The sequence below is a fragment of the Melozone crissalis genome, unplaced genomic scaffold (genome assembly GCF_028551555.1).
Source record: "Melozone crissalis strain CALT ecotype California unplaced genomic scaffold, PUWL_Pcris_2 ptg000027l_1, whole genome shotgun sequence".
Taxonomy (NCBI): domain Eukaryota; kingdom Metazoa; phylum Chordata; class Aves; order Passeriformes; family Passerellidae; genus Melozone; species Melozone crissalis.
Genome location: NW_026535805.1, coordinates 30,358,848 through 30,384,899, shown reverse-complemented (window position 1 = coordinate 30,384,899; position 26,052 = coordinate 30,358,848). Strand labels below are relative to the sequence as shown.

At 34.5% G+C, this 26,052-nt stretch overlaps 1 protein-coding gene across 5 annotated transcripts in view; it reads left to right on the top strand.

Annotated features, from left to right (window-relative positions):
* The window catches only part of STXBP5 (syntaxin binding protein 5), a 105,294-nt gene that overhangs the window by 62,300 nt on the left and 16,942 nt on the right, over window positions 1-26,052 (top strand). The window contains exons 12-22 of one of the 5 annotated variants that reach the window (XM_054280653.1): window positions 82-229; window positions 460-527; window positions 1,614-1,654; window positions 2,533-2,753; window positions 4,243-4,421; window positions 6,204-6,329; window positions 6,813-6,964; window positions 14,235-14,300; window positions 17,618-17,677; window positions 17,772-17,819; window positions 24,544-24,594. In XM_054280653.1, coding sequence (XP_054136628.1) covers window positions 82-229; window positions 460-527; window positions 1,614-1,654; window positions 2,533-2,753; window positions 4,243-4,421; window positions 6,204-6,329; window positions 6,813-6,964; window positions 14,235-14,300; window positions 17,618-17,677; window positions 17,772-17,819; window positions 24,544-24,594 — 1,160 coding nt within the window. The remainder of the gene's footprint in view (window positions 1-81; window positions 230-459; window positions 528-1,613; window positions 1,655-2,532; window positions 2,754-4,242; window positions 4,422-6,203; window positions 6,330-6,812; window positions 6,965-14,234; window positions 14,301-17,617; window positions 17,678-17,771; window positions 17,820-24,543; window positions 24,595-26,052) is intronic. The other 4 variants (XM_054280650.1, XM_054280648.1, XM_054280652.1 and 1 more) reach the window with 4 other exon arrangements.

The window sequence follows — 26,052 nt, the reverse complement described above, 5'->3', positions numbered from 1 at the left end:
TCCTTAGCATTTTACTTGTGTTCTGCACTTTAAAAAAAAGTTTTCCCTAGATTAACAGTTAGCCTCTTTCTTCTTTTAAAGGTATCCTATCTTTGAGAATCCCTATCCTTTGACTATACATGAGTCTCCGGTTACCTGTTGTGAATATTTTGCTGACTGTCCTGTGGATCTCATACCTGCACTCTATTCAGTTGGTGCTCGACAGAAGCGTCAAGGTTACAGCAAGAAGGTACAACATCTACTACACGTTTTTATTTTAAAATACTGACAACCAGAAGCTCTGAATATCAGGAGTGGCCATACTAAGACCAAAGCTACACCTGACTTAGCCTGCCTTTGACAGTGACTAATAGCAGGGGAGGATATGTGTGGCTAATGTCTGGGGAGGATCTGCAGTAATTTGCCTTAACTTTGCACTGTATGATATTTTCTTCCTCAGTGTATTTGTTAATCTTCCAGGAATGGCCTATCAGTGGAGGCAACTGGGGTGTGATCACTCAGAGCTATTCAGAGATCATTATTACAGGGTAAGTGACACCATAGTCAACTAATAACTTAGCTCATTAACTAGAAGTGGGAGTGTTTTGTTTCTCTTGTAAAATATTGTTTTGTATGAGTGGTTTGAGAGATTCATGAAACTATGATCACCAGACATTTCCTTGGCATAATCTCCTTGACGTGTTACTGAGAAAGTAAAGCAGAATGTGGAAGGGAAGGTTATAAGAGATTGATAGCAGGTGTTTCACAGGCAACACTATTATTATTATTGTTGTTGTTGTTGTTATTATTATTTCGTTTATTTATTGTGATTGCAGGACATCTTGGATCAAAATTACCTTTTAGTATTTGATTTTTGGAAAATAGCTGAGTACTGTTTTAAAGCATGGTAGGTCCATTAAGTAGTTATTGAGCTCAGTTCTCAAAGAGAAGCCAATTTTTTATCTCAAAAAGGACAAGCAAATACTTAAATCTGATCATTTTGAGACTGATCTTTCTGTAGTTCCTTACTACTGTAAGGACAGTTCCTTACCAGGACTAGACAGTTCCTTACTGTAAGGAACATAAGTGAAATTTAATTTATAACTGTGCAGTGAATCACTGAAAGTGAGAGGACTACTAAAGTGGTTTTAGAACAGCTCATTAGCCCTAATCAGGATTACTGTCACCTTGTACTACACATTGCAGAGACTTTGAGACAGTCATGAAAAAATATAGTCATCTGATTCTCAAACTCAAGGCTAAATAAACAAGTTAGGTGACTCATTAACAGTGGGATACTGTATATTTAGGCATCTTCTTTACAAGTGTTGCTCCTAATATAGGGCATCTTTCAAAAAGCAGTGCATGGTAAGGTATGCCTCAGTATTTAAAATGGTAAATGAATATGTTACAGTGGGATCATCAGGAAATTTCCTTTCAAATGTTTTTCTAGTCTCTTCTGTCCAAAGTAATTGGAGCACATGTTGGTAAAATATCAGCTTTTAACAAATTGTGAAAATAAAGTGTCACTAAACAGACTAATAACAATAGAATGTTAATGGTGTACTTTCCCATAGAGGTCGAGCACTCCAACTAATCATTTCATCATCTAATTTTTTTTTTATATTTCATAGGCATGCTGATGGATCAATTAAATTTTGGGATGCATCAGCAAGTAAGTGTTTTCAGTAGAGATTTTTCCTGTGCAGTTTTAGATTTTTTCTCTTCAGTTAAAGGGCCAATTACTTCTGATATTCTACACAGCTCACAGTGAAAAATGCAGCAAGAATTCAAAGTAGAAATGGCACAAAGTTTGATGTTTGAGTTGCTCTAGTTGGAACTAAGCTTACTCTTGGTAGTTAAAGGCTGTTTAAAGCAATCTTGGAATCGTCATCAGTTGTCTTTAAAAACGTGTGGAAAACTGGTGAGCTTCCAAAAGGCTAAAGCGTGTGTGGCTGTGGGAGGGAGCAGATGCAGTGTATATGTTTAAAAGCTGGGAGGAGGACTGTTGGGAGTGTTACAGATCTTTAATTTCGGTTTGGAGTGGGAGTGGAACCTGGGAGAGAGGAGGGGGGGCAAGCCAAACCTGCTTGATTGTGTACTTAAAAATTCTATTCAGCATAGATCTGTCAAAAGGAGATTCTGTTAAAGATACTTAGTTTCTTTCTGAAACAGATAAATAAACCTATTAAGGGAGAAATTGCAAGTATCCTCTATACTGATTCAAAAACTTTAGAGTCTTTCTAATAGGACAGTCTTACAGATGAACTAGGGAAATGTGATTCAGGTAAAACCAGTGAAATAAGGAAGAGGAGAAAGGATGCTATAATTTAGGTTTTCCTAATGTTGTGATTAGTATTTATAGCAGTAATTTGGGCCATGGATTAGACAATATGCTGGTGAAGTTTGAAATCAGCATGTAGACAGTTGCAAAAAAATCTAACACAGAATTGAAATTCCAGTTGAGAAGGATACAATTCAAGAATTAGCTGTATCAATATATTAGCTATATATTTAGATCAAAACTGATTTTTCTCCTTTGCTTTGTTCTAGTAACGCTGCAAGTACTCTATAAGCTAAAAACAGCCAAAGTATTTGAAAAATCACGGAATAAAGATGACAGGCCAAACACAGATATAGTAGATGAAGATCCATACGCTATTCAGATCATCTCATGGTGTCCAGAAAGTAGAATGCTGTGCATAGCTGGAGTTTCTGCACATGTCATTATTTACAGGTTCAGCAAGCAGGAAGTGACAACAGAAGTCATTCCGGTAAAGAGTTATGACCATTTTTTAACTTGGTAGGATTTAGCTATAATAAGACTGTTGTAGCAATTTTTTTTTGTTTGTTTTTTTCTTTAATTATATTAGTGAAATGGACAAAAGTAATTGACTCGAAACAGAGGTGTGGGTTTTTGGAGAGAAAGTAATTAATTATGAAATTCAGCAAAAGTAAATATTGCACACAGAGATGCTTTTCAGTGACATTTTGAAGCTTTTCAGCCAATAATCATTCTTTGGTCATTCTATGGAAACAAAGAGTGGATCAAAGCTTGTCTGTATCAAAGGTATAATGATAACAGAAGTGAATGAGCCATGGAGTTGAGGAATTTTGAAGATTTTAGGGAGTTGATCCCTTGAATCTTCATAATTACCATCTGTCCTGTTAAAACTTATGCAGTATGCAGAGCTAGAAGAATAAAAATGTGCCAAACATGGCCTGAAATCTGTTAAGAACTTTGCTGTGTCACTGTTTTATTCTGTATAAGATACAGTGATTCTATTACAAGAGTTGAGAAGTTTCATGTTAAATCAGAAATACACACATGAAAATTTATGTATTTGAATGAATGAACAAAAACTTAACATTTAATTATAAAATGTTGCCTGTTCTAAGTGTTAATTGCAATGTAGTTGGTTTTTTTCCTCTCACCTCCTTTCTCCAGCACACACATCCTCCCCCCGCTATTCTGCTCACATGTAAGTTGTAGTTTACAACCTGAGGTGTGGGGCTTTTTTCGTCTGTTTTTATGTACAAGTACATTTCCTTCTTAGGGAACAGGTTTTTTTCTAAGTTTTTATGAATCAGCCTAAATTGAGTTAATCTAGAGTACTCTTCGACATTTTAAAAAATACTATACAGTTCTATAGTCTATGAGTTAAGTTCTATTTTGCAGATGATAAAACAGTTGAAAGCTTCCTTTACACTGCACTGCAGTTAATTCTGATGTTGTTACAGATGCTGGAGAAGGAAATCTAAAGTCATGATGAATTTACAGTTCTTTAAAATGTATGATCCAGTTCAACACATCAAACACTGAACTAAGCCACCATGTGTACAGTATTACATCACTAAAAATTTAGCAGTCTGTGTGGCTTTAGCTCTGTTTTACCATTCCTGAAGTACATAAACCAAGTCATCTTCATAACTAAATATGTAGTCAGCAGAATGATAATTAAATGGGTCCAGTATTTAATTTATTTCGCTATTAAGAAGCAAACTTTTAAAAACTGGGAAATACATCAGACATTCAAGTTCTAGCAATCTTCAGATATTCAGTCTGTATTAGTATGACTCTGCATTTCTGAATGCTACATGTGTCTTTGTTACACTTTCTATTGGATGGTTATCTTTCAAAAGATGGAAAAGTTCTGGATGTCACTTTTATCACTACTACCTTCAGTTGCACTTCATTTATTTCATACTCAGTCTTTTGAAAGGCAGTACTTTACAGATATTTTTCTTTCCTTTAATTAACAGATGCTGGAAGTTCGTCTCCTATATGAAATAAATGATGTTGAAACTCCAGACGGTGAGCAGGTGCCACCTGTACCAACTCCAGGCACAGGCTCCAATCCCCAACCCATTGTTCCCCAGTCTCATCCATCTACTAGTAGCAGTTCATCTGATGGGCTTCGTGATAATGTCCCATGTTTGAAGTAAGTTTATTCTGTTACACTTTCAAGTGAGTCTGAAACATTGTGAGAATATGTCAGAGTATGTGTACTGTGATATCGTTATAGACATGTAACTGCTGGTGAAAATATTTTATTTTGTAAAGTAGAGTTTTCTAAGCATCTATAATTTGAGCTCTGCTTTAAGAAATAAATATTGCAATCTCAATTTTTTTTACTTTTTAAGATGACTTAAGAAAAAAAGTCCATGTCTTTTGGTTTCCCTGATTTTTGGAAAATTTGGCATAGATGTTAGTATAGCTACAGATGATAGTGCCTTAGAGCAAACAGTTTTTAATAGCAGCAGTTCAGCCACTTGGATATCTTATTGTCCTTGAAATGAATAGGAAAGCTGATGTTTTGTGGCTCTCCTTAATTTTAGACCAAGTATGTCTGAATATGTTTCTTGTGTTAGTTTTGCAGAGCCTTAAGCTTTAGAAGCAAATCAGAAGTGAAAATTCTTACAGATAGCTAGCTAAGTGCTAACTCTTTAGGCTTACAAATATATTTATTTTTTGAAAGTCTTGCAAGGGAACAGCTTTGTGTATTGGAAACAGAATCAATTAAATGTCCCTTTTTCATGTATCCTCACTTTGCATGATGCCTAATAGTCCTCTCACTATAGGTCTTTGACAAGTTTTTTGATCTTTTTAAATTGTGAGCTTTTTCTGCAAGCTTCTTTGTGTGAGCTTTTACCCATTTAAAGAAAATAGGTTTGAAAAAGTCTTTTTTACTCTCCTACAAGAGTGCCTTGTGTGACTTATGAGCCATGACTTTTTCTAACAGAATGTAAGAAATATGTAATGCATATCTAGAGATATAAAGTTAAGTATATACTTTGTTTTCTGAAGTTTAAGATTCCAACTTGGATTTTAATTTTTTTGAGTGTATCCATCCAGAAAACAGTTCTGATAGAGTTGCTTTATTTGGATAAGGGTTTTCAAATTGTATTGATTGTACTGAGTTGGAGAGGTGTATTTCTGAAGGAAATTCACCTAAGTAGAAAAATTGGAAAATTCTAAACTTATGTAAAATATTTTCAAATAATTTTTCAAATATCAATTTCAAATATCCATTAGTGAGAATAAATGGGTAAAATAAGTGGAATTGAGGACACAAGAGCTTGTTCTGCACAATTTTCTTAGTGTAAAAAAATGCAAGATCTAATCTTTTCTGCGTAAATTTGTCAGCATGCAAACAAAGTCTTTACAGGAGTTTCAATTCCCCCAGTCCCAGGTTCATTGCATACAATTGGTGTACCATTACAATAGTTTCCTTGTTTTCATTTTGGTTTTACCATATCGTCAGCTTTTTATTTGCATTTATCTCAATAAATTGTGCTTCTGTTTCCCGTTCTTTGTGCTTATTCTACATACACCTCTCACCCCCCTCAGTTTTCTAAATCAGAATTCTTTTGGAAACTCTGAAAAAATGTGTAACACCTTCTTTTTTAGACACTGACTGAGTACCTTTATCTATTAAAGGAAATACAGCATAATAGCACTATTATGCCTTGTTTTGAGGTTGAAAAAAATTAAAAATATATGATCATTGTTCAATTAATTTTCAATTAGGTAGTGAATCAAAAGAAGTGAATTCCTAGTTTCATTGTGGCTTTTTCTTCTGGTAGCTCTTGTTTGCTTTTGATAATAGTTTTTACCATTTTCCAAGATTTTAAAGTCCAGCATGGTGTAGAATTTAATGAACTCCGATTCTATAAGGAAAAACTTGAGACACTGGGGACGCCATGTTTTGTTTACTTTGCAGAGTCAAAAATTCTCCTCTCAAGCAGTCTCCAGGCTACCAAATCGAGCTTGTTATCCAGCTGGTGTGGGTGAGTGGAGAACCTCCTCAACAGATAACCAGCTTAGCCATCAACTCTGCCTATGGCCTGTAAGTATATTCTATACAATTCTTTCATTATTCCATCACAGTGGTTCGAAACTATCCATTAAAATTGAGTCTCTGTGTGTGTTAACATGAGCTGCACAGCAACATACAGGTAATCAGTTTCTTGTGCTTCTGAGAGAATTCCTTTTGAGTCATGGCAGATAGTGATGATGCTAACAGCAGAGGCAAATCAGCATCATTCTTCCTCACCTGGCACTGTACGGCCAAGAGTAAGTGTCACTTAAGGCTCTGTGTCAGATGGGTTGGCAAGGACACTGACAGTGATCTGTTCTACTTGGCTCCATGTTTTTACAAGAGAACAATTAATCAATATTGCACTCTACAATAAAAATTTATAAATAAGTGTAATCTAGGATAATTCCTAAAAATTAGGAAGTGTTAAATGCTGAACTGCAAAAAATATCTGTGTGAAACATTACCAACATTTAATTAGCATTGTATTTCCTTTAACTTCTCTTTTTCCAGAGTAGTTTTTGGAAACTGTAATGGTATTGCCATGGTTGATTACCTCCAGAAGACAGTGCTCTTGAATCTAGGCACTATTGAACTGTATGGCTCCAATGATCCCTACCGCAGGGAGCCACGATCTCCCCGAAAAACCCGGCAACCATCTGGAGGTGGGTAACCCAAAACTTAGTTTAAGCTCAGAAGAAAGGCACAGTTGGTAATCTAGTCCTTGTTTGTATTCAAAGAATGCACACTTTCTTCGCTGTGGTTTTCTTTCTTCTTGATCTGTTGCTAATGTCACTATTGCGGTTTGTTAATTCATCTTTCCTTAAAAATTGTTGCTTAGTGAAATCTACTGATGCTTCACACTATCACTTATTTTTCAGGGTAATGTGTATTTTAAGAAAAAATATAAATTTACAATGGATTTATGCAGTTTACAAGAATTTACACAGCATTAGGAAGTATCCTGACGTTTCTGATAAAGCTAGTACCCATATTACATGTTTGTATAAATCCATTAATGTTTGCAGATAGCCTGAGTGTTTGCTGGGATCTTTTGGCGCCTATTTTAAAATTTGACTATAAATGTCCCTGATGAGCTAAACCATGTTATGTTGTTAATACTGTTATGTTATGCTTGAGAAGAAACCTTTGATTGAAATGAACAAAATAAACTTCTACACACAAACTGATAAAATAAATCTCTTTGAAATAGAAAAAAAGGATTTTGATTTTAAAACATGCTGAAGAATGTTCCTTTTCAGCTAAAATGGAAAGTGACTTTTCAATCAAAATGCAAAGCTTTTTGTAACCAGAAGGAAAATTTAGTATTTTAAAATTTTCTTCTCCCTGATGTGTCATGGATACTCCTAAGTTATTTCAGAAAACACAAGACATAATAATAAGCTGTTAAAAAACCCCTTCCTCATGATTGACTGTTAATTTCTTTAAGAGATCCAGAGTAAAGTCCTTGTAAGTTCTTCGGGTAATATTTTATTCAAATTGATGTTCTAGGAGGTATTTTAGTAAATGAATGGTTTGAAAAAGATCCAGTTAACACCAGTCAGCTTATTTCATCTGAGCAATTGGATGTAAAAATCATTCATACAGAGCAGAGCATACACAGTCGGTATCCTGTCAGAAAAAATATTTTCTTGTGTGACATAAACTGTGAGAGAAAGAAATAGCTTTACTATTTGACTGTGTTAATTTGTCCTGGGAGTAAAGGGCTTAAATTCTGCCTCATGCATATAGATTATCATTTGTCTTTTGGAGCTTTAAACTTCACTTGCTTTTGTTTTCCTAACTGTCGTTATTTTGATCCAATAAATGGGATTCACATAACTCTGTGTTTCAACTCTGTCTCTAAGATGTTCATGATGAAAGCCCTTTTTGCTCATTAATATAGCTGTTATATGAAGTCATATTTTTTTCATCTTAACTTCTGATACTAACAATCTGCATGGCAATGGCATTTTAATAACCTGGTTGTACAAGTTACTTAGCTGGCTTTTCTGTCTCAAATGTACTGTTAGTGTCTCGGTCTTTCCTTTTCTCATTGCTTCATGAAGGTATGCTGACTGTGGCTTCTTGCATGTGCGGCCTTTCTAACTTATATTCAGAGTCTGTGAAAAAGCTTCGCACCTCTTATATAAGTAAGTCATCTCATGGCATTCAACTATTTTTTGAACATCTGATCTTGACTTTTTCTTTGTTTGGTTCACTCACCATAATTATTTTCTTTGGTTCTTTTTAAGTAATTGTTTTACTTATAGAAACTGATTGCAATCCATCCTGCATCCATTGTATTTGTCGTTCGTGATATCTTTAAGAAATTTAAAGGAACAAAGCAACCATAATAGTCTCTGTATTTTGGGTTTTTAAACAAATAAATCTCAAAATCAAAAGGAGATCCTATCTCAGAGTTTGCGGATGTTTATAGAGCTAAGATCTTACTCAAAAATTTAGTGTTATTTTACTAGAAACTTTCCTTGCTGGGTTCCCTTTCTGGCAGAAAAAGCTTCAGAAGTCCAGAGTTAGAGTATTAGTAGCAATGATAAGAATCAACATTGTGATTACAGAGAGATTCTTCTTGTAAAAGTGAAAAGTTACTTCTACAAAAATGTTGTTTATAGGGATTAAGAGGTGTTTGGGAACAGCCCTGTTCAGTTTCCAAGCAGTTTTGAAGTTCAGGTATCTGTGTGAGGAAGGGAAGCCATCAGAACCATGAATTACCCAAGAGAGTCTGATTTATGACATCATTCACAGCATCCAAGGATCTGGAGAATGTAAAGCTTATTTTTTAAAAGCATAGAATTGTGCCTTTTCTTAGGATGCCAGTTTTCTCCAGCCCCCAGGCAGAGGTAGGTAATCTCAGCCCTTTTTTTTAATGAAGTAGAGCAGATTAAGCTACTGTAAAAATGGAGTTAAAAAAGTAAAACAACAAACAAACAGAACTGCAAAACAAACTTGAAATTATGGTCCAAGTCTTAGTTCTGCCATTTCTCTTCTCCCAACAAGAAAAAATAAATACATCTCAGAGGATAGTCTCAATTGCCAAATACTGCTTTCTCTATAGTCTTTCCTCTTCTACTGCCATGTCAGAAAGGGAGCTAGGCATAAAAGAAATGCCTCCACCTTAAGATGATACAGAACTGAAAACCAGGATCTGGCACTGATTGGTTATTGTTTTGAAAAAAAGAACAAGATGGGTAGAAATCCCCAAACTAGTAAATATTGTAAAGCTGTATTTACTTGGACTATTTTATTTAGGAATAAGTGTAAACAAGTTTTGTACCTGAGAGTTAATTTCATAACCATGTAATTTTCTTTCTGTTTACCATTCTGAAAGTATCTCGGTTAACTGGAGCTACAGTGGTTTAAAAACTGAAAATAATTTCTTTAGTTATCATTTAGCATTCTTCATTATTTGTAATTCTTTCAGTGTATGTGTTGCCCAGACTTCAATTATTGCTTCAACAATTTTCCACAAATAATGAGTCTGTTACATCTAAGTACTACCCTCTGATTTATTTATAGGATTGGAACTATATGAGATAGTCAGATGTTGCATTCTCCCTTTCTTGGACATTCACTATTTGCATTTAGTGTTTCCAAAAATGCAAGGAGCTTATGCTTCCTTGTTTTTTGCTTTGAAAGATGTGACTTCATTGAATCTCTATCTTGGAAACATTTCTATTTTAATACTTCAAAATTATTTTTATCTATGAATAAGATATTTTCAATGACTATACAACTAGTCATCTTCAGGGACTACTAGTACTTGATATTTAAATCTTCCTAGAAAAAGTATTTTTCTATCTAATGTCGTTGGTTTAGAAAATTCCTGTTCTTTGAGACAACAACAGTGTATTTAAGGAAAAAAAATCATACTAGTTTACATATGCAGTCAGACAGCCTGCAACAGAGCAGGATATTGCTATTGTACATTCAACCAAGCCCAGAAAAGGTGGGAAGGATTGATCCTTCCTCATAAAAACCCAGATATTCTGTATGTTTCAGCATAAAATGTCAATTCAATAGATTATCAGTATCTGCCAGCATACTTAAGATTTAGTAAATGGTATGTCCCTAATCAAACAATTAAAAATTTACAAAGGTGTCTTTTAAAAAATTTTGTAGAGTGAGAGTTACATATCTTCTAAAATATGAATGGAAATGCGAGATTTTTTCCCTTCTCTTTTGTTGCAAGAATATGATGTATTTCTCTGTCATCTTATTTTTTCTACTCAGAAAAGAAATTCAGATTCCCGTCTTAAAGCAGCATCTATTTAGAGACAAGGCTCTCTACACTAGCTAGACTGTAAAATGTCATTTCAGGCTAGCTCTACAGACACAAGCTCCCAGTTGGGATCGTGTTTTGGAATTTATCAGTGATTCGTACCAGGTATACTACTCACATGTTTTGGGTGGCAATTTATAGTTTATGAAGCATGCAGTATATGTGTTTTGTTAAGGCCTGCCAGACAGTGTCATCAGTTGCTTGTCAAGGTTAAAAACAAATTCAAAGTTTGCCTTCAGAGTCTAATAGTGAGGGGGGAGGGTGTAGAAAATCAGCTTTGGCCATGTGCCCAAAGACATGAAATGTGTAAGTAAAAGTTTATCGTGTGATGAAAGCTATACATGATGGAGCTTACACTGTTAGGCAGCTTTGCTTGATGTATTCTTTGCTAAATAAGACAGGAGTCATTAAATCAATCATTAAATAAGGTCATAATTTCATGATGAAACACCAAAACTTATATAGCTGTTATTTTTTCCTGCGTAGTTCCATGAGATCACAGAGAACATGAATCATAACTCTTTTTTTGTAAATTACTGTTGGTGAGAGTTACAAGATTTTATGTGACTCTTTGATTAGTGCAATTTAGTACAACTCTTTAAAAGTCAAGATTTCTTAGTTCTACAAGAGGCAGTTTAGGTTTCTGACAAAAATGAAATCGTTCTTACATGCATGTGACTTTTTAAAATTTTTATTTTGTATCAAAAAGTTTTTTGGCAGTAATCTATGAGTGATTCAAAAAGTAGGGTGGAGAAAACTGGAAGAAAATACATGCCTGGAACTCTTCTTGAGTTGCTTGGTCATCTTCTTTTTCCCATGCTCCCTCATGAAACATTTGAATTTTTAACTTAAATGTTGTGAGACCAATATCAGCTGTGGCTTACATCAGCCAAGGCCAAAACTGTATCAGAAAGTTTTATTGTTGGGCTTGGGTGGTTTTTTGGACCCTGTCTTTCAGGTTTTTTTTAATTCTAACTTTTACATAATATCAAGTTAGTTTTAGTTGTAATTTTTAATTGCACTGTTTTCAGTCAAGTTGTAGGTTCTTCTGAGATATGTCTGCTTAAAACTGGTGCAAAAAACTGGCTAATTTTCATGAAGCTTTATATATCATTTAATTTCAGCTGTAATTCTGTGGAGTTTTTAATGCAGCATGGTAATGATGTCTTCAATGACATTATTTAATTTTTGGTAATTTGGAGAGTTTCCAATTTCTTGCTTGTAGAGTTTGCGTAGATAAACTAAAAGCTTATTAGAAGGTCACTTGTACATATATTGGTATTCTAAAAGGATATAGTTTGTATTTCTGAAACAGAAACTCTTGGATCAATTTTCTTTTGTAATTCATAGCAATTTGCATGGATACTATAAACCTGAAACCGGAGAATTTTTCCAGGAGTGCTGCCTTGCTCCCAGCGCTTCTGTCAGGATACCTGGGGTTTCAAGATGAATAGCAAGAGATTATCTTGCAGGTTTCTTCAGCTTGGTCATAGGCAGACCCTCCTAGTTCACAAACTTAGATCATTCTTGTTATATTCTGTTTGGTTTAATTACCAATTTAATCATAGCTAATATGACTTTTCATCTATTCTTGTTCCTTTTCTCTCCTAAGTAATAGCAGTAATGGCTATGAACAGATATCCAAGATTTACATACCATAATGATTACCACAATGCACACTTATTCTTATTACTAATTAAAATGTATATTAATCAAATTATAGCCTTGAGAGTTCCTACAAAGAATTCAAGTGTGCAGGTATCTTCATTCTCGGCTAAAGATTATTGCTGTCAATTAATGAATTTTCATAGGAGAACTTTTGTACAAGAAGTTAAACTCTTCCTTTGAAGGTAAAGAATTAATCTTTATTGGAAAGGAGGAAACTGTGTTCCTGAACTGCATGTATGAATTTGTTTGGTTTGGCTCCTGAGGCTGCAATTACTTCTAAGAGCACAATATGGATTTATCCTCCCAGTACAGCTATCATCTAAAACTTATATTGCTTGTGGTGAAAGCAACTTCAGGATTTTTCAAAAATCTTTTTACACAATCCTGTCTAGTTCAAAACATTTAGTCTCCCGTGCCTGTTTAAAACTCTGGTGTAATGTTCTGATTATCCCATAGTGTTCATTGATTTACTGACAGATGACTAAATAAATTGCTCTTTTCTTTCTCCTGTGTAGTGGAAATATATAGCTTCCACCTGGAATTTCATTTGACATTTTAGAAAATTTAAATTGGTTCCAGGACTGTTAAATGTAGGATTAACAAAGCCTTAAGGCCGTTTGACAATTCTAGTCATTGAGTTTTGGGGTTTAAGCTATACATGCTCTTAGTAATCTTAAAAAAGACTATTTTGGATAAATGGAACTGTTAATGTAACATAATTTTAATGTGTTCCATATTGATATTTTATTTCAGGAGAACCTTTTTCCCTTTAAACTATTACTTCTGATTAAGTGTTTGGAAATTTTAAAACTTTGGTGGAGTAGAGCTGTTGTATTTTTGTTTGCTAACAGATATGTACAGAGGCGCTTGTGAATATGTAGTGTGCAGTTGTATAGACAGGCTTTCCATGTGATTCCTTTCTTGCCCTAGCCATTACCATTAACACTCAAACTTTTTGAGTATTGGAATACTTGTGTGCGTGCACAACTCTGTAATTTTAGCAAATATTTCTTAGCTATTACTGTTCAGTATTACATGCTTGTTTGCCTTAGTATCACATAATGAAATTTCTGTAGGAGAGCTTCATTATATAAACCTGAAGATGCATTACTAACTTTAAAATATCAACAAAATGCACTTCTCTTAATTTTGAGCAGTCTTGACAGCAATTTCTTGCCAAAAAAAGAGAAAAAATTTCTTGTATACTTTTAATTTATGCAATGGAATAATATTTAGGACCATTTTGAGGCAGCTTCCATCTTTTGCATCTGATTGTGTATGACTAGGTTTTATTTCCTTCAGTGGAATGAAAGGAATTACCTTTCAGATGTTAACATACTGCAGTTATTCAAATTGATCAGATTTGATGCTGTAAGATATTTAGTCAAGTTCTTCCATGCAAGGGAGAACACCTATCAACACCATAACACCTGAGTTCTTTAAGTGACACCAATAAGGAGTTTTTCTGGAAAATTATCTTGGTAATTCAAACTGGCAAATACAAGGCGTATCAGTGTAACAGTGGAAAATTAGTTTGAAAAAGGCACTGTGATTTCACACATCCTGTTTGCAATCATCAGGACCCTCTTTTATATGATTTTCTTTTGCAATTACATTTTTAATATGATGCATATTTTAATATGATGCATTTTTTTCAAAACGAATTATGTTTATGCTTAATACATTCCTGTAACATGTAAATAATTAACTCTTCTGATAAGTCTGCCTAGTTGAAAATATAATGGTTTTCACTAAAATTTATTGAGAGAGTATATTTTGCAAAGAAAGCTTTAGTAAGAAGAAGTAACTCTACAGTTACTGTGGGTAATGTCAAAAAGAGTAGTGTGTAACAGAAATTCTATCACAACTGGCTTGTTTGTCTCTAATAAGAAATGAAGTTCCTGAGTGCGGTGGAAGTAAAACTAAAATGGGAGCTGTATTTATAATACATTGGTTTTCTGTTTCAGCAGGTCTCTGTGATATAAATGAAGGTACAGTGGTGCCAGAAGACCGCTGCAAGTCACCCACGTCAGGTAATCATAACTTTCCCTGATCTTCAGCTTCTTATTTTCCCAGAAGATGGCATGCAGTAAGTTAACACTTACTAGTTAAGTAATTATGTAAGGCCTGTTGTCCTCTCATAAACTTTTGGAACTGTCATAAATTGTGCCATCTTGCACAACTGCATTTTTAAAACAAGGCTGGCTTAAGAGATGCAATAGGAGTATGTTATAAAGATGATTGAAGAGAGAATAAGCTGAAATATTTATGCCTCAGGGAACATACTGCACAATGGAATTTTGAAGCATTGACAAGAGATGCACAAATTCCTGTAATAATTCGTATGGTTGTGTTTCATATTCCTCAAAAGTGGTAGAGATTATTTCTGAGCAAGTTTACTTCTGCTTCCTCATAAGTGGCAAATTACTATTTTTCTTTGGAATCAGAGGTCTTCAGAAACCAGCAGGCTAAGAAAATAAGAGTTCCTTACTTAATACTCCTCCTCCTGCACCCTTTTTTTTTTTTTCAGTTTTCCAGTTGCCACTGCTGTATGTGAATATTTTAAATGAAACCTTCAAGATTTATTATTTTTATATTGGCTAGTTGAGGCTATAACCATGTAAATACTTAATAATGCATGTCAATGTATAGATTGAATAGTTTTTGTAGTAGTTTTTGTCACTTATCTTTATTTATTGCTCTGAGAACTTTTAAAGATTTCATTTTGTTTCATTCAAAACTACTCAAGGTTAAAGGACTCAACTGCAGATTTAAATGAAGCACATAAAGTAGTATGTAATGTAAAATGCTAATTAAGATGGGAGTCTAATATAGGTTCCTTTTCTATTTTAGCCTGTATCTTTCAAAGCCAAATTGAAAACATAACAAACCAAAACATTGTGTTTGTAGCAGTAGCAGAAATTTTAACATGAATTTTAATTTCTGATTTGACAATTGTCTTTTGATGTTCATTATAAATTCTGCCAAACACTCCTCTAGATCAATCAATGTAATTTTCGTTTTTACTAGCTTTCTTAGAGTAAATTTGATTTATTTATAATTAAAACACAACCTAGCTGTGAGTTTTAGTTAAAAGTCTTGCCTGAAGATGTCATTTCATGACAAATCTGTGTTGCTAAGTATTGGCATGCTGAAGTCATCAACTTCAGTATAGTTTATAATGAAAGCTTTTTTTGTGGTGTTGAGAATAAAGAGCATGTTTTCTATTTCATTTTTACACGCTGAGACCAATGCCTGTAAATAATTTGCTATGCATTGCTGCAGTTGCAGTAAATCCTTTGTCTGTCAAGGTTGAGCATAGTTATCAATTCACTATTTGAATTTGACCCACTTGAAAAGTCTGGGCTAAATATAGGTTCTGGAACACTGCTATAAAATGTCTGCAATGAACAGCTAATAGATCATAACCTTTAAAGTGTATCCTTTTTTCCCCTGCTCCAGAATCACCCAAATGTTAGCCCAAACAACTCCTAACTTACACTACTTAAAACACTGTGTTGTTTAAACAAGAAGATTCTTTCATAATTGAGTGTTGAGGTAGAGTAAAACTAATTTCAGCACTTCTGCAACAGTGCAAGGAAGACAACTGCAAAAATGAAAATTAAGGTTTATGGAAAACGCCTAAATTTAACAATTGGTTTCCCCTACCTTCCTCCTGCTTGTTTGAGTTGAGTGTGAGGTGAAGAAGGTTAAAAAAAGTACCAAAAAATGTGAATGCACAAAAGATAGAGGGGGAATGTAGCTCTTGCATTCTCCTGTAAAATAGAAACTTCAGTAGCGAGGTTGGGTTTGCCTTGCTTCCCTTGATTCTGTCCTCTGCTCTCAGTGAATTAGATTAAGCTTATGGTAGACTTCTCAACTTTTCCTTTGAAATAAGTCTTGGATGAACCACCCTGGGATGGGAATAGTTTGTTGATGTTTGTGAAGAGAGAAGAACTGTAATTCCTTAGGTTTGGTTTGAGTTTTATATCTTTTCTGGGCAAAAACTCAAGACTGAAAACAAGTTTGAAAGTGGCATTTAGCTTTCAGAGGTAAGAGAGGACCTCTTTGAGAAATTTGCTGCAGAGTATTGGCAAGCTTGAGAAGAAGGATGGAGGCTAAATTTAAGGAAACTTTTTGCAGTCTAGAGGTTTTCTAATTAAGAGTAAAATACACAAACACAAAATGTTTGCGTGCTACTAGCTCTAAAATTTGAGCATGAGATTGGCAATTGAATGCTTTATTGGTGTTCATTGTTACAGTGTGATCTGTAAAAGATACCAGTCACTGTTTGGACTGAAGCCTCAAATCCACCTTTCCACATCCAAGTGAAATGGAAGGTAACTTCCATTAGGATTCCTCCAGTGGGTGGTTATATAGATGAGAGGACTGCAAAAGGGACTGCCTGTCTATGCAAGTTAGGAGAGTATCCTACAGTTTCAGGAACACAGAACTATAGAAATACTGTGAAAATGCAGGAGGAATAATCTTACCTCCTGCTTTTTCTATATGTGTCAAGCAGCAATAGGCTTAGACTCTGGGAACATTTATCTGACCTAAAAGATTGTACAGCATTTAAACTGTCAAGTTTTTGTCTTCAGAAGTGCCAAGATACTGGTGTTCTATTCTCTTTTCACACTGCCACAATATAAAATCCAATTAAATTTTAAAATTTTTAGACAAATTGTTTTAATTTCCTGGCAATCTTTTGATTCCATGACAATGGTAAGCCTGAAGCTCTGGTCTGTTGCTAAGATCAGTTTTTCAGGGTAGGGATACAGAAAAATCCAGGTGGCACTATTGGCCTACAGTTGTCTGCAGAGTAGTTCAAGAACTGTGGTCCAACAGTAATTTACTGCATTGGGGGGGAAAAAAACCCCACCAGATTTATAGAACTTGTTTTTATTGTTACAGCTGTGTTTTGTGAATCATAACTTAGGCTAATCTCTGTGTCTGGAGCAATGATTAGTAGAGCCATTTAGTTATTTAGTATAAACATTTGTTCAATGAGGGCATTATTTCTAGAAATAAACTCAATGTGCAGCGTTATACCTTGCATTGTAATTTCTGTGGCTAATTCCAGTATGCCAGAATTGTGTCATGCCTAAGTAATTTGTACTTTATAATATCTAATACAGCTACAGAGAATACCAATATCAGAATTTGATGTTTTCTTTGTATCTTTGTTAAACTCAGATCTTGAATATAATTTTGTATATTAAATGTATACATATATTGTATAATATATGTATATCTTAAGTGTATTAATATACATTGATTTTTGTGTCAAAGCTATATCTCCTTCATTCATGTCAAATGTATATCCATTTCATTCTGTCTCCACTTGTAGGTTCTGGTTCACCAAACAATTCTGATGATGAACAAAAAATGAATAATTTTATAGAAAAGGGTACAGTATTTTTCTTTTCTTTAGTCTTATTTTTTTAGTTCACCTTTTGATACACTTAGATTGATTTTTTTTTTAATTATAATATTATTTACAGTGAGGACCAAAAGCAGAAAGTTTTCCAAGATGGTAACCAATGACATAGGTAGGAACTAGAAAAAAATCTACTCTTTCTAATTCAGTGCCTTACTCTATGCAGCACTAACCCAACAGCAAAAAAAAGGCAAAATAACAGTCAAATTTCAATGCATTCTGTTATTAATTTTTTCATTCTTTGCGCTACTTGGTTATTCTATGGGCTGCTTCTGTACTAAATACACTGGGCACAATAATCTAAAAAAATCAAGGATATTGGTGATTTAAATTCTCTGATTTTGCAGTTTCACTTCTCTTTTTCTGGATGGGTGAAATTCTAATGCATAGTAAGAGTTCAGTCTATACAAGTCACAACGTGATTGCACTTTTGCGAAGATGTGCTGGTTTTGGAAACATATGGCTGATACCATTTCTTTTTTATATGTTGTATTCATAGCCATATGGTCAGATTTTTACATGGCTGTGGTCAGGAAAGAGGTACTATCATGGTTTCATTTATTATGCAAGAGGACTGGCTTGTATTTATATAAGTATTCCCTGCTGCTCTTCCAGAACTGTCTACTTTTCTGCATCCAACAGTGACACAATACCCTACCAGCTCTAGACTTGTGTCTTAATTTGGCAACAAAATTGCCTTGGGATATGTTGTATGCAGGTAGATTGAACCCTTTCATGGCTGGGATGGAAATAACTCTGCTTCTGACAACTGGCTCATTAAATAAATGAAAGCAACAGGCTGTATGATTTGTCTTTGGGAAAGGGACTCTTCTTCCTTAACTGGGGTATGGTTACTTTGATTGCAGAATGACTTTGCTAATGTTCATTTTGTTTTCATTTAGCAAATTAGTATATCATTGTAGAATAATTTCATTTTTTCTCTTCAGTCAGTTTAGGTTGAAATTATAAAGTAAAACTAGTTGCTAAGCTACTATTTCATAGGTCGTGTGGAATCATAGCTTGAGACCAAGGAGGAAGAGATTTCTTTTCCTGAAGTCTCCCTTTTGTTTTTCTGTTTGGCAATTTAAATTTTGTCCTAAAATATTAATCCCTTCAATCATAATTCAGTATTTGAGGCAAAGAGTCATTCAGAATTCAGGGAGACAAAGAATCACTCAGAATTTGGGAGTATGGCAAATTAATTCTTGAAATCTGAGGTACAGAATGAGAAAGTACTGTACAAAAGGCATATTTTTGCCCTGTGTTGAGACATTCTTGCAATGACCTCAGAAATAGCAGGGAAAATTAATTTTGGGGCAGCAAAAGTCTGAATATCAGTCAAGAAAGCAAATGGCTGTCAATAATACATTATGTGAATTCATCTGTAATTAAAAAAGAAATTAGTGTCTTTTACATGAGCTTTAATATGTTCCCCTAAAGGAATTTCAGAGTAACTAGAGCCTAATGTTCAGGTTGAGAAAGCCATGAGAAAAACAAGACCTAATCTTGTGCGTATTATATCAATGTCCTTTGAGGTAATGTTTCCCTTTTGTCTCTTTTGAACATAAGACACACTGTCTTGTGCAAAACACATGGAAAATTTGACTGACTGTGACCTCTTTTTATTTTTTTCCACTTATTTTCAAAGAGTTATGTTAGAGCATTAATAAAGTATGGTAATGAGGATTCTATAGAGCCATTCACATCTGTTTCAGCTGGAAGCCTTTCAACTGAAAGTATTTGAAATGTTTTTCACAGCTAAAAAAAGAAAAACATTTATTTATAAGCAATGCATTCTTCAGGGTGTAAGTTATACTATGATTTGTGTAATTTGCAGAGTTTATTGGAAGCCCAAAGATAATTATTTATTTTGCATTTTCATAGTTTTGAGTGGTTTGCTGTGCATTAATGTGGTTGTTTTGCTACCATGTTTTCTATATCTGGCATGCTTATTCTAGCTCTTTCTGAACTTACTTCTAAGCTCTTTAATGTAAACAAAACACCTTTCCTGTGTTAATAGTTGCATGGTTTTGCTTTTCATTGTTTTAAACTGAATTGACAACCAAATGTGCATGGACGATGAGTTTTGTAAAATATGTCACTGTCATCAACATCACTGTGTTGTATGAAACAAATTATTTGCCATCAACTGTATTCTCAGGGATGAATTAGATGTATTTGATGTGTATGGCATGGTCATAGCTCTCTGCACTGGCACACAGAGCAGTCAGTTCAAGGTCTTTCCATTCCTTGTCAATGTGTAAAATACAACCTGCTAAATGTGGTGCAAAACAGAATTAAAATCGTTCCCATTGGTAACTTCAGTTGCTGTTAATATCATGCCTGTGTTTTCCCAATGGGAACAAGAAGCAAAGGAAAAAGTAATTTCATTTCAGTGGTAGGGCTGCAAGGTGGTAACATCATACACACAATTATAAATATGAAGCCATTGTTAATTTATTATTTATTGCAACTGATGTAAAGCATCATCATTTCTACAGATTTCTGTAAAACAATATGCAAATGCTTCATGCACCAACATTTTGATAAGTTGGCCTGGTTTGTTGTCTTCTTCTAAATACACAACTGTGAATGCTCTGTGCTAAGGAATGGATAGTAAGTCAAGTTAAAGACCTGTTGTGAATGTGTTGATTTTGGGTCATGTTTCCCTTTTATTTGCATCAAAGATGAACCTTGAAAAAATCATAGTTAATTGTTTCCTTGGAGATATTGAGATAGTTGATTTAACTAAACATTTCTAGAAATTTTAGAAAGTACTGTGGCCATTACTGAATCCAGCCCATTCTCTTATAGATATCACATATTTGAAGGTATAAACAATATCCTGTGAAGTAATATGAAGGAATATACTAAATGTAAATGAATTTACAGGAAGAAAGTACTTATTTTCTAAGGCTATGACATTTTTATAGAAAGACATTGGGATCCAACTTCAGTGGAAGCAAAACCTTCAGCTTTTTTACTCATAATTTGATTAATTAAGTATTTGGCATGAAGAGATGCAGATGATTAAATATTATAGCTACAAATTGTATTGGAAGTTAAGATATAACAACCATTTCTGGAAAAACCTTTAGTAAAGGTGCCTGCAAAATATGGTAGATTTTAAAACCTTTATAACTGCACTAGTAGCCTGGGTCAAATAATTCTTAGGAAAATTTGTCTTATTTATTTCCTGCACTTTACAAATTTAAAAAGAATTGCAAAAAGTATTACTAGACGGACTTAAGCAGAGTAGATTTAGTTCCAAACTTTTGTAATCCATGCTGTTAATACTGACAGAGGTGTCTCACATTTCTTAAATTCTAAGCGTATACCTAAATTTTTCAAACACTGCTATCATAATTGACAGTTACAGCTGTTTTCATGGAATCAAATTTTAGGATGTTCATAATAAGTTCTTATTTGCCCTAATGTCAAAGACCAATTCTTTCAATGTGTTTTTAATACTTTGATCCAATTTTTGATTTATCCAAGCACATGTTTTCATACAGTTTCTTATAAAATTGTTTTATTGTTCTCATGTGAATTTTAGAGATTTCAACATTAGTTGATTGGTAATGTAATTATTTCATTTTGTGTAGTTGTCAAATATAGAATTATTAGGGAGCTTTGATGTCCCTAACAAATTCTAATCTGCTTTGTTATTTCTTGTGTGATGTTATATGAAATAGGCTTCATAAGTTGTCAAAGCTCCAAGACACATCTCTTTTATAATCTTTAGAATTTTATTTTAAAATAAGAAGAATGGAGAAGTCACTGTATAGCTTTCAAACTGATGTGCTATGCATTTAAAGCATCAGCTCAGGATAACCCACTGCAAATGAAATGTGACTGTTGCTTCTAAGCCACAGCTTCCTAGTGAGAAGCCTTCTCAGCCTTCAGGTTTTCTTCATTGAATTGAAGGTTGTTCCTGCTACACTGACACACAACATCTTATGGAAAGGCAGTCTTTCATATTTTAACACCTACCTTCCCAAGCCTGACCTGTGAGAAATCTCCAAAAATCCCTGGGTTTGGACAGTTCTCTAATATGATACCTAATTATATATATTGAGGGAATGTGTGTGTGCACCTGTGTATTACTCTAGGTATTCTAATATAGAGAAATATTAAATGTAGGACTAAACCCAGGCAAAACAGTCACTGTTGCCTTGAGCAGCAGTGTGCCAGGAGGAGCACAACTGCTCCCAGGTTTCTGTCTGGGCTGTAAATGCTGCAGCAACAAGGGAGATACTGAACTCTGATATGACAGCTGCTACTTGAAGTCAGCCACGTGCAGCAGGAGCAGTCAGCATCACCTCTGCCCTGTTGTGCAGCTGAAGTGAAAAGCCTGACATTGAATGCTGTCTCTGTAGCTCTCCATCCTGTATCTTCCATTTTTCTGATTTATATCTTTTGCTTTGTACAAGGTATCTAGCATGTTGCTGGTTTTCATCTGAGGCATAAAAAACCTGAATTTATCAAAAATTGAAAACCTTAACCCAATGTGAATGCAAGCAGGGTTTTTTTTTTAATATTGAATAATGTTAGTCAAAAAGGGCTTAGCTGGTGAAATATTCCTATTTTCTTACTGCATGTTTAGGCAGTTTTTTGTTTAAACACAAGATGGCACCATTGCTGTTGAAATAGGTTCTTATTTCTCATTTACATTTAAATTATTGAGGTTTCTGACACATTAACATATGTTTTGAAATGTTGGGGGTTTTTGCATAGCACAGTAATTCACAATTTCCAGTAATTATATCCTTTTTAACAAATCTTGTATCCTCTTGTCCTATTAATGAGGTATAGTTCAGTGTGTGTTGAAAATTGTCTGACAAATTTGTTTTATCTTACCAGCTTAGTTCACACAGCTGGCCTTTCACTAAGGAACAAAAAGCTAAAACTGGATCAGCTCTCAGAATCCAACACATTTGTCCATACTTGCTATTACATGTTCTATTATTTGTAACTTTGGATTTTTTTTTTTGTCCATTTTCTCCCAGTTGTCAAGATTGTGCCAAATGTTTCTATTTGAAAAGCCAAGAGTGACTGTACTGGTCTTCAATTAGTTAAATAGGTTATTTACACATGATGAAAGCTGTTAAAAACCAAAAATAGCTCCATTTATTTTGTGTGTACATACTTGAGGCTTTGTTCAGTACCTCAGCTCTTGTTATTTAAATGTCCAACAGAGAAAACAAGTGTTATGAGGAATGCCCATCCTGAAATTCACTATTACAGATGAGATTTCATGATCTCTCCAGAAGCTGATTTAAGTTCAAGCTGACAGCAAAAAGACGGGCTCCTCGTCATTACCGCTGTTGTGTACCCTGGTTTTCTGTTCCTGTCTCTGAGCTCTGATCTGAAATTGGAGTTGATCTTGTTTGGAAGCAGCCCTTGGCAGAAACCTCATTTAGATGAGTTTTGACCTCACCATTAGGTTAGGTATTTGCCAGTGCTAAAGCAAGGATGAGGATACAAAGCACGTAGTCAGGCTGCCCTTTTAGTTTCAGCCTGCACTAAAATAGGTGATTAGCATTTCTGCCTGAGAGTAAGTAATTTCAATTTAATTCAAGCATACTTTTAACATTGACACATAAAGGAAATTAGAAGATTATTTCTGGAGTCTTGTTCTCAAATTTTTATGATGTATGACAGGAATAAAACTGTTCAACTACTCAGATAACTAGAATTTTCAATATTGATGAGTATAATTGATGATAAAGTGAAGTATTTCACTTTTGGAGGAGTGGAACTAATTTTAAGTCACATGCTGTTCTTCATGGTATGAAGAAATAGGAATGACTTCTGTTGAAGTGATAATTAGAATGAGGTAACTCCAATTTTAACAGAGAAAAGCAGCAGAATTCAGACTGCTTTGAGATGTACCTATTACAAGGTACTCCTAGAATTATGAGGCTAAGCTCACTATCTATTTTAGGAAAAGAAGTATTACCCATGCAAGATCATAAAAATGATAGATCAAAGCAGAAGCATGTGGCTGAGAAATAATTTTAGAGTGTATTCCTGGTCTAGCAGATAAACTATATCAAAATAATTCCTTCTCCAGTAATTACTGAAAGTAAGATGAAAGTGGTATGTATGCCTGCTAGTTTATTTCTGATGGTTTTTGTAGCAGCATTTGCTTGTATTGTACTACAGTTTAAATGGACTGCAAGATTTCCAATCCTATAAAAATAATTTCTAAGTCAGGGATGAGTTGAAGTGCTGTTTTTCACTTGAGCAGTATTTTCAAAATCTTTCTGGTTTTTTGAATGTGTTGCAAGTATTTGTACACTGCTGATTTTATGATTATTCTCTGTAATGTCTTCATGGTTCTCAGGCTGTGGATTTTCTCTCAGGTGATTATCTTTTTACACATGTGCATTAGTTGTAGTGTAATTTCAAGTTCTTTTTTGTCTATTTTAAATGTCTCAGGTTTGATCAGAAAGTAGGGCATAAGAAAGGGGGATGGGATCTTAACTTTTTGTAAGAATCACTGCACGTCCTTGCAATTCTGACCTCTCACCTGAGGATTTCAAACTTGAGGTTGAGCCAAAGCCAAGTTCATCCAATCCATTAAGTCCTGCCTGAAGCCTGAAGAGAAATCAAGCTCAGCAAAGTCATAAGATGCTGTATTTAGGGATTTTGCTGTCTTCTATGATTTAGTTGTAACTTGAGGAAGTGAGACTCTGCTTTAGTGGAAATCCTTTAAAGTACCTCAATGAATGTAATAAATAATTATGTATTAAATATTGCAAAAGAAGCAAATAAGGACCAGCAAAATTATGTTTATTCTTTTTAAAAAAAAGATATACTTCACTTTTCAGCAAAGATGTCCAGGAAGCTAAGTTTGCCAACTGAGTTAAAGCCTGATTTAGGTAAGTTTATATAGTTGATTTTATTTTTACTAAATCTGAATGTGAGTTTGTTAAAGTAAGAGGCCTGAATTATGTAAGCTATCATGACTTTATGTTGCATTTATCTGAAGTGTAGAAATAAAATTTTAATTCCACTCTTTTTGGGGACTCTCAGGCACAAAATGTCATTGCTGTCATCGTAAGGTAAGCCTGCAATTCCTGTATATGGCTTATCACACTTTCATCATAATTTTAACGTATCTGTCACTCACTTTATCAGTAGTGCTGTGATAGCAAAACCATGAATAAGCAGACAGCATTAGGAAAACTGCTGTTTCCTGTTTAGGACCATCTGATACACTTTAAACTGAAAAATGAAATAACTGGATATGTTGAGGTGCTCTCAACGAATAGTTGGGCATAATTTTATAAATGTTAATTGTCTTGTGACCACTCTCTCTAAAGTAAAGCAATATACAGCTGTTTGGATGGATGACCAGTCTGAGAATTTATTTTTCTTGAAAATGCACTGTAACTTTTTAAGGATCAGTTCAGTTATGAGGTCTGTGGTACTAAAGGTCATTGTGCTGCCTAAAACAATGTACAAATGAGTTGGTTGGAGTTTTTTTAAATACTTTGACTGCCAGCTGTTAGATCAGGTCCAGCTCCTCTGACTTGTTCTCTAAAGATGATGGGGCACAACTGTAGACCTGTAGTTACAAATGCAGCTGCCTTCTGCCTGCCACAGCTTGCTCCTCTCTCTGCAGCAGAATTGCCACCACCAGCCCAGCAGAAGACAGCCAGGATCAGATGGGAGCTGTAGCACTGTGTGTTTGCCAGGTGCTGCTGCTGTCAACAAGGGGAAAAGTCCGTGGCACTAGGATATTCTCAAACTGAGCTGGACCACCCTGATTTACAGTTACAGCTTGCCCCTCTCAGAGAAATGTTAAGTTGGAAGCAATTCTCAGGGATTCTTTATCCAAGGATTGGCAAGGATCCTCTGGCAGGGATACAGATATTTGGACAATTTAACCTCTGATCTATTCATGAGCCTCTAATAAAAAAGTTTTTTAGAAATATACCAGACAAAGTTTCAGTGTTGTGTAGTCTAATTAGACAGATTTCCTGTTACTTAATCCAACTTGCTTGCTTCCATATTAACTTTTTCTTGTCCTTTGCACAATAAACAGGAATAACACATACTCCCCATCTTTGTTAGTCATTTTTTAATGCTGTTGAAATCTGTCATCATATCTCTAATTTCATTTTTACAGAATTATTTTCCTAACAGAATGCAGTTCCTTCTTCTTTAGGTTATGTTATCTAACCCTGAGGTGGCTTCTGTTAATCTCCTCTGGAACTGGAATTTGTCCTCATCTTTCTAAGCTCAATGTCTGGAACTAGAGCAGTTTGACTGTGGCCATGTTGGCACAGAAGAGCTGAAGAATTTGACAACTCTTTTCAATATGTTTCTGTTGT